Below are 7983 nucleotides of genomic sequence, written 5' to 3'. Positions count from 1 at the left end.
AGGGAGGGGCCGCAGTGCCGCCCCGGGTCGGAGGAGGTTGGTGGGAGCCCGAAAAAGGAGGGGGGGGGGACGGGGGACGGGACTCGACGAGAAGAAGGTTTGCCGAGAGGGGAGAACGAGAGGGTCGGGGCTGGGGGCGGTGGCTGAGGCGGCTGAGGGCGCACAGGTGCGGGCGGCGGGGCGGCCCGGCCCGGCCCCCGGCCGGCCGCGGTATCCCGACTCGCCTGTGTTGAAAGGTGTCCTCCAGCGGATGTAGAGCGGTGTGCCATGAGGCGGTTAGCGGTAGTGCCGCTGGAGCCCTGGGGCTCACGGATTAAAGAGTTTGTTTTGAAAGAAGGGAAAAGCCGTAGAGGACAAAGGCGGTGCAGGCACTTGTGTGTGCTGTGTGGTGACCCAGAAGAAGAGCCTGTTGCTCAAAAGATACTTGGTTGTCCCGACCTTTATTTGACCAGAGAATATAGGCTTATTACTCCTGCTGCAGTTTTTTTTTTTCTCCCAAGTCACAACTCCAAAGAATCTATAGCTCTTATGTGCTCAACCGCAAATTGTATATTGCTGCGTTGGAAGTAGGCCTTACGCTCCCCCTGTAAATATCTGGTTAATGTACAAGGGACTTTCACTATTGTTTCCGAGAATGGTAGAATCGCTAAGATTTTTTTTCCCTTCTCAAAGAGACCAGGAAGGATAGAATGACACGTTTTAAAGAAGTTCTCTCCCCCCAGGCAGCTTGTTGGGTCCTGTGTAGCTAAGCACGTCCAGAATTATTGGGAAAATACATATGGGTCTGACAGCATTTATAAACAGTATAAGATGGTTCACTTGACATTACTTAGGAGTGGAGGAGTTAGACAAGATGAATTCCAGAGATCCCTTGTAATCTATATTATTCCATGTTTCACATAAAAATAAAAGAGTAGGTATGGTCAGTGCTGGTAAGAACAAAATATGAAGGAGGAAATCCTAGTATGACATTGCTGCAACAAATAGGCAAGAACTTCCAAGAGTCATTGTGATAATTCTGTAAAAGAAGAGATCAGTCATGATGGAGAAGGCAGACTGAGACTTTGTTTCTAACAGAAAAATCTGTCAACAAGATATGGGTGGGTGGGTTGGCTGGATGCGCCTTTAGTTTGCTAAGGCAGTAAGAGCTGTAGCTGCTGGGGTGCAAGACCTCTTGGTTCATCTCTTGCAGTCTAGATACCTAATGAAGACTATCCAAAAGATTAGTCTTTCTGGTCAGGCAGTGGTGCCTGTTTTTATCACTAAGGAGCTGTTTTCATGCAGGACATCTTTTCGTACGTGTTCTGTCGAAAGGGCTCCTAGGAAGCTGATTTCAACTTGCCAGTGGAAGCAGACACATGGGTTGATTTCAAGCACTTGTGCTTACTTTGTTACAGAAAAGGACAGTCTGCTCTTTCAGGCCCTGTCACAGAAGACCAAAATCATTATGCCACTGTATGAGTTGATGGTGTCCTTGCATGCTCAACACTGTGGGCTCTTCTGGTTATCGCATATCAAAAAGGGTGTAATAGACCTAAGAGCAAGGCAAAGGGTAGGGTGGCGGGTTTAAGAACTTGGACAGTCTTTAGTGAGATACAGAATGGCTTCCATACCTATAAGAGTGACTAAATAGACCTGAAAGAGGTTATGGGAGAGGGTAAAATACAGAAGAGTAGCCTCTGAAGCTACTAACAGTAAGAGGAAGTTATAAGGAGAAATGCATAGTATTACCTGAAAGCAAGTTAAGAGCAAAAGGAAGTACTTTTCCACAAATAATGAAACTCGTTGCCTCAGGATGTTATGGAGACAAAGTATAATTGGGTTCAAAAAGGATTTATTCAAATGTATGGAAAAGAGGTTCATTGCTATTGCTTTGATTCTGCCTCTGGCTCCTCAGGAAATCCCAGAACAGCTGATTGGTTTCTAGAGGTTGCAGAATAAAAGATCATTCTACAGTACTTTCTTCTTACACTCCTTCCTAAACATCTAAGCTAGATACTTCAGAATCATTTCACATTTCAAAAAGCTATTTTTTTTTCTTCAAAAGCAGAAACAAAAAACCTAAGGCTAGTGGTGAAACATAGTATTGTGTAGTGTAACTTAGTATTAAACTAGTGTACATACAGTAGTATCAAATCATGCTCTGTAAGGTTTGCAATGTGGGTGTCCAACACAGGTACTTAGGATGGAGCGAGACCTTGAGGCTAAATGACTTCAGTATGAGAATAGTGCTTGCAAGAACAATATAATTACAGCTACTATGTCGGCTTTGAATAAACAGCTGAATGATACATTACGGCCTTTAGATATATAAATCGTATACTTCATCAACTGAATAGGAGTTATCATAACACTAGCATTGAAATGCTAGATTGCATGCATAATTTTTTTACTAGTTCAGAAATCACTAAGAATTAACTTGCATTTGTAGAAGTGGTGTCTAATTTAGCTCAAGTGTTTATTTTTTGGTGAATAAAAAATTAACAAATCACTAATTCTATAATTTGACGTTACAAAATGCTACAAACTAGCATGGCTGTGATGTTGATAAGAACAGTGGTTATTCTTTTGCTGTATTGGACCTGAAATTCATGGTTTATTTGCAATTTGTGAATTATTTTTTAAGATGGGCAAGGTTTGTGCCATTTTTGGAGGATCCCGAGGAATAGGAAAAGCTGTTGCAGAATTACTGGCACAGAAAGGCTGCCGCCTGGCAATTATTGCTAGAAATCTGGAAGTAGCCCAAACCACTGCATGTAATCTTGGTGGTACGTATGCTGCTCTGCAATTATTTCTTCACTGTCCAATGCTTAGGTAACTTGTAAAAGTAGTAAATCATTAAATAAACCTCATTGTTTAACTAGATGAAAATGACAAAAAAAAAAGTTGAGAAATTTGAAAGAAAAGCTATATCAGTACAATTTTGTTTTCATAATATTCTTTGGGAAAGTTAAGTATGTTACCTATTCTATCTGCAAGATATGAATTGTAAGATGAAAGAAATTGTTCAAGGTCACAACAGGGAGGTCGTATGAATTGAGTCATCCTTGGCTCCTGGCCAGGCCAGAACTGAGACCAGCCTGCTCATGCTGAACTTTTGATTTCAAACGGCCAAAAATATAAACCAAGAAATTGTCACATAACTAATCAGTACAATACTTGAAAATTATCCTTATTTAATTCTCTGGAGGTTAAATGGGTTCCTCAAGTTATCACTAATTCAGCATGGGTTTTTGCAATTGATAAATGCTGAAGAAGGTCTATGAATGGTATACCAACTTTTACCATTATTATAATGTGCCTTTATTTCAATATAGCAGGACATCTGGCGCTTAGCTGTGATGTATCAAGCGAACAGGAAGTCCAAAATACTTTTGAGGAGATGCAGAGGAATTTAGGTCCTATTAACTACTTGGTTAATGCGGCTGGGATCAACAGGTTAGTTATTTGTTACAAGATTGTATGTAATTCTAGAAGACAGCATCTTATTGTAAGGTGCTAAGGGCCTTTGCATGTAGTAAAAGTATTGTTAATGAGTACATCTGAAAACAGTATTAAGCACTCACCAATATTTTGTTCCTGATAATGGTAAAATTCTAACAGATGATACAGCTTTCACTGTAGTTTCTGCATTCCAAGTTTATGAGTTCCCCCTCTACGCCTCTTTCTTCCACTTCTTCCCCCTGAAATAGTGCCAAACAATGTTTGATACTTCTTTGCAAAGGAGGCTTTGTTGCCAAAAGCATAGCTAACTTTTTTCTTGCTATGTGTCATCCTTGCAGCATCATCAGTTTGAATGCTAGAATGTATAGAACCATATAAATCCCCATTAATATTCCATTCATCAGTCATGTTTTACTATGAGTAAATGTGATCATTGGGGTTGTTCAGTGAATTCTTTTGGGTTTTTTGGTCTGTTTGTCAGGGATGGTTTGTTACTGAGAACCAAGACTGAAGATATGATAGCCCAGATTCACACTAACCTTTTGGGAACAATGTTGACATGCAAAGCTGCTGTGAAAAGCATGATTCAACAACAGGGAGGTGCTATTGTCAATATAGGTAAGTTGTTTGTCTAATCCAGTGGAATTCTATGTACTAGTTTTCTAGAAAGGTTTAGCAGGTGTACCATTGAAATGTTACTTGTTACAATTTACTTTTCTTTGTATTTAGACATTCTATATTTAACATTTTTTTACGAATGCTTATTCTTTTGTGTAATTTCAGCAACTTCTAAATGTAAAACCAGCTTTTTGCAGTAATAAACACCTCAGAGTTTACATTTTATGGAAAAAAGAATTTTACCGCTTTTTATCAGCTCTTTCAGTAGCTAAATCTACCAGCTGCTAGTTATTAACTAAGCATCAAATAGGTACAGTTGGTTTCTTTTTTTTTTTCCTATGCAAGCATATTTTTTTAGAAAGCTCTTCTTTTTACTCTCCTGGTGCCTATTGGTCAACATAGATATATGGATTCCACAAAAATCACAGATAATTGAGGGATTTGCGTATCCCAGCAGCAGGCTATAAAGTACATTTAGTAATATACTTCTAATTCCTTCTCTTGGAATCTCATTTTCCATTCCAAATTTAAAACTAAAATGATAAAGCTAGTACAAGGTTTCAGATTAGTCATTTAATCTTTTCTTCTGTTTGTTGTTTCTTTTTTTTTAGGAAGTATTGTAGGACTTAAAGGCAACTCCGGTCAAAGTGTATACAGTGCTACCAAGGCAGGATTAGTTGGATTTTCACGCTCTCTTGCTAAAGAAGTAGCAAAAAAGCAAATTCGAGTCAACGTGGTTGCTCCGGGTTAGTTTTTGGGAAGTTCCTACATCCTTGACTGTTGCAATACATGGTCATCAAGACTGCTGGATATTTGCTGTGCTCTGAAAATAACTTAAGACAGATTGCTATTATTTTCTTCAACTTCTATATGTAAATGCTTTTAATCTCTTTTTTTCAGTTTAAAGAATAATACATTCTTTTACAAAATGTTCAGTCTTTTTAAGGGAACACTGAGAAATTTGGAAGAGTGTGTACCTATTCCTCTATCCATTACTACATGATAAATGTCTTTTTTTTTTTTTTCTTTGTTGCTCCTCCAAAACCTGCTGTCCTTGCAGATGGAAGGATTAGAACTAATTATATACAGACAGCTACCCTTGTCTCCTGCTAGAGAATGCTTATTTGTTAGTAGAGAAACATGAAAAACCACAAGAAGCTGGCATGAAAGCATCCCTGCCTATCCCTGTAGTAAAAGGAGAGTCTGGAAAGTTCTGTGAGGACAAGGCTGTCATTTCACAAGACAATCTAGTCTGAGCAAACCACCACCTTTAAGGAATTCCACTCATAGCTGTGTACTCTGCTGCTCACCTTGTGCTAGCTCTAATGCCTTTCAGACCTCTCTATGAAACAGTTCAGCTTGTGAACTAGGCAGGAAAAATACTTTTTATTGTTTTATTGTTTAGTGAGTTGAGCAGCTCACTGAAGAGTCCAGTGTCATCATAAAGTTGTACAGAAGAAAACAAAACTGAGACTTTCCCTTCTTGGTGGCAGCTAGAAAGCAGATAAGATCAGTTCTTTATGAAGCTGCAGCTTATGTGAAGAGAAGTGCAGCAGTGGGAAAAATGAATCTCAGGTAACTGAAAATAGTAAAGAAATGTCCTTCAACATTGTCAAGAAATACTCTTCAAATGTGTGCTATAATAGAAATTATGTAGGTGCCATTGTAAGTTCTAAAATACAATGGAAACACTTGCAAGCTGTAGGGGTTTCTTGTCAGAGATTTTATACCCATGTTTTTATTGAGAATGTTTTGGTGAAATGACTATTTTGTCTATCAGGAAAGTGGTACTAAATATGGTTTTGGGGCCCAATTTTAGAGTTACCTTTTTTTTTTCATAAACTTATACAGATCTCTGCGTTTTTATGATTACATCAGTGCTTCCAAAAACGGAAGACATTTTATTGCTTAGCTAAAAATTTGTTCTTGGCTATAAAATTATGTGGACTGACTTCTGAGACTTTGAAGAATGGTAGCTAGTGCTGAATCCTGGTAGTAAATTTCACTTTGGAGGATTCCAAGGAAAATCTGCTAGAGAAATTTAGCTGAAGGTTAGGTAACTCTTCAAATATCTCTCTTCTCTTAGGCTTTATTCACACGGAGATGACCGCTCATTTGGAAGAAGATCAGCTGAAGAAAGCAATTCTCCTTGGAAGATTTGGAGAGCCTCGTGAAGTTGCACAAGCTGTTGTCTTTCTTCTGGAGTCCCCTTATGTTACAGGGAGTACTCTAATTGTAGATGGAGGCTTGCAGCTTCTGACTTAAATACTACCTTGAATAAGTACCTACTTAAATGTCATGATGGTAATATCTAAATATATAATAATTAAGGGGGGTGTGCAGCAATTAGTTGAAGATTGATGTATGTATTGACTTGATATTCTTTAGTCCGAGGCGGAATTCAGCAGCAATGGGTTCCAGCTTGTGTGTTTAGCTACCCAAAAGAGTAATTTGGTATTATGAAGTCAATGTATGTAACAATTAGAAAAATGTCTGGGTTTGATATAGTTTTAAGTAAAATGCCGATACATTTTTAAAGCACTGTATTTTTATAAAATCATGTTTTCCAATTTGGGATAGAGTGGAGATTTTATTCGAATCATCATGTTACACAAAGGTTAAAGTGCAGAGGCATGTATGGCAGGTATGATTGCATCAAGTTTTTCATGTAGGGTGAAGATTGCAAACTGTATAATTTTTTATTCTTATCAGTTAGTCCCTACAAAGTGGCAAGGAGTTTCCTTTGGGTTTTGTTTGTTTGTAGCTAACACTACAAAGCTAGGAGATTCTATATCTTCAGCATACCTGAACTGCCTTTAGGAGATTTAATTAAATGCAGTGTGTTTTTATGAAGACAAAACATGCTCAGTTCCATTCTTGAATGTATGTACAGCACTAATTTAATCCAGTAATGCTTGCGTATATATATTGAAGGACTGTTGATTGGTCATTTGAGTTGCTAATTTTGTAATATTCTGAGTCTGAGTTGCACATACACTGGTGAACAGCACAGTTGCAGGCCTTGCTGCATAAAAGACTTTTCACTGGCTCAGTAGATGTTTAGAAAACACATCTCATTTCCAGAGCGTGAAGTCAAGGTGTATTGCTGTATATCTTTTTGAACGCTCAGTTCAACTGTGTTATGTTGATGCTCTTTAATATGTATGTATAGTCAATAAAATAGCCATTTATTTTATTCAAAGCAGCTTTTGAAGCAGAGTAATTATTCAGCTGTAAATGATCCTGAGTGTTCTTCTCTTCATGAAAAATTACCAAAAATTTGGCCTCAGGCTTTTCTATTGAGATCAAGTAATTTTTGGTAATTGATGTTTTTATCATCTCTGAAGAAAACTATGAATGTGGTTTGGGACCTTTACTTCTTAGCTCCAGTGTTCATTGCATCTTGATCCAGATGTTGATTCAGCTTTTGAAATTACTTCCCGTCTTGGCACAACCTGGAGTACAGAAGGAAGAGATCTCACTGATGATAACTTTGAGTCTTTAAAAGTCTGAGATTTTCTTCACTTGTGCAGCTGAGAAGTTTTGTCTTTGTGCCAGAACACAGTGCATGTTCAAGCTTCTTGTAGGTATGTACTGAGAAATAATACAAGGAATGGTTGTATATTCAGGGGGTGTTACAGTTGGTTGTGTTACTTTGGAATATAAAATACCACTAAAGGTAGTCCTTTCAGGAGTCCTTATCTTACTGTTATCTCTTTGTAGAAAGATGGTGTTATTTGCTGTGAAAAGTTATGCATCATACGTATCTTTGCACCAAAAATGTAATTGCTAATTATGTTTCTCTTTGATAGGAGGAATTGGCCAGAGAATAGATGAATTTTTTCTGAGGGCACTGAAGATGAGGAAGGACAGCTGGTACTCCTGTTCTTAGTTAAGTAGTAATATGTCAGTAACTTGGCT

The 7983-nt window shown here is 38.1% G+C and overlaps 1 protein-coding gene across 5 annotated transcripts in view; it reads left to right on the top strand.

Annotated features, from left to right (window-relative positions):
* Window positions 1-7267, top strand: part of CBR4 (carbonyl reductase 4) — a 7493-nt gene extending 226 nt beyond the window's left edge. Inside the window, exons 1-7 of one of the 5 annotated variants that reach the window (XM_010569942.1) lie at window positions 80-97; window positions 1898-1955; window positions 2627-2768; window positions 3318-3438; window positions 3926-4062; window positions 4674-4808; window positions 6149-7267. In XM_010569942.1, coding sequence (XP_010568244.1) covers window positions 2627-2768; window positions 3318-3438; window positions 3926-4062; window positions 4674-4808; window positions 6149-6327 — 714 coding nt within the window. In that variant the 5' untranslated portion in view covers window positions 80-97; window positions 1898-1955 and the 3' untranslated portion in view covers window positions 6328-7267. Of the gene's footprint in view, window positions 1-6; window positions 98-1897; window positions 1956-2626; window positions 2769-3317; window positions 3439-3925; window positions 4063-4673; window positions 4809-6148 lie in introns of those variants that run through there. The other 4 variants (XM_010569940.1, XM_010569943.1, XM_010569941.1 and 1 more) reach the window with 4 other exon arrangements.
* The last annotated feature ends 716 nt before the right edge of the window (window positions 7268-7983 follow it).

This window comes from Haliaeetus leucocephalus, unplaced genomic scaffold (genome assembly GCF_000737465.1).
Source record: "Haliaeetus leucocephalus isolate CR32 unplaced genomic scaffold, Haliaeetus_leucocephalus-4.0 Scaffold284, whole genome shotgun sequence".
Lineage (NCBI taxonomy): Eukaryota > Metazoa > Chordata > Aves > Accipitriformes > Accipitridae > Haliaeetus > Haliaeetus leucocephalus.
This window is presented reverse-complemented; position numbering and strand designations above follow the sequence as displayed.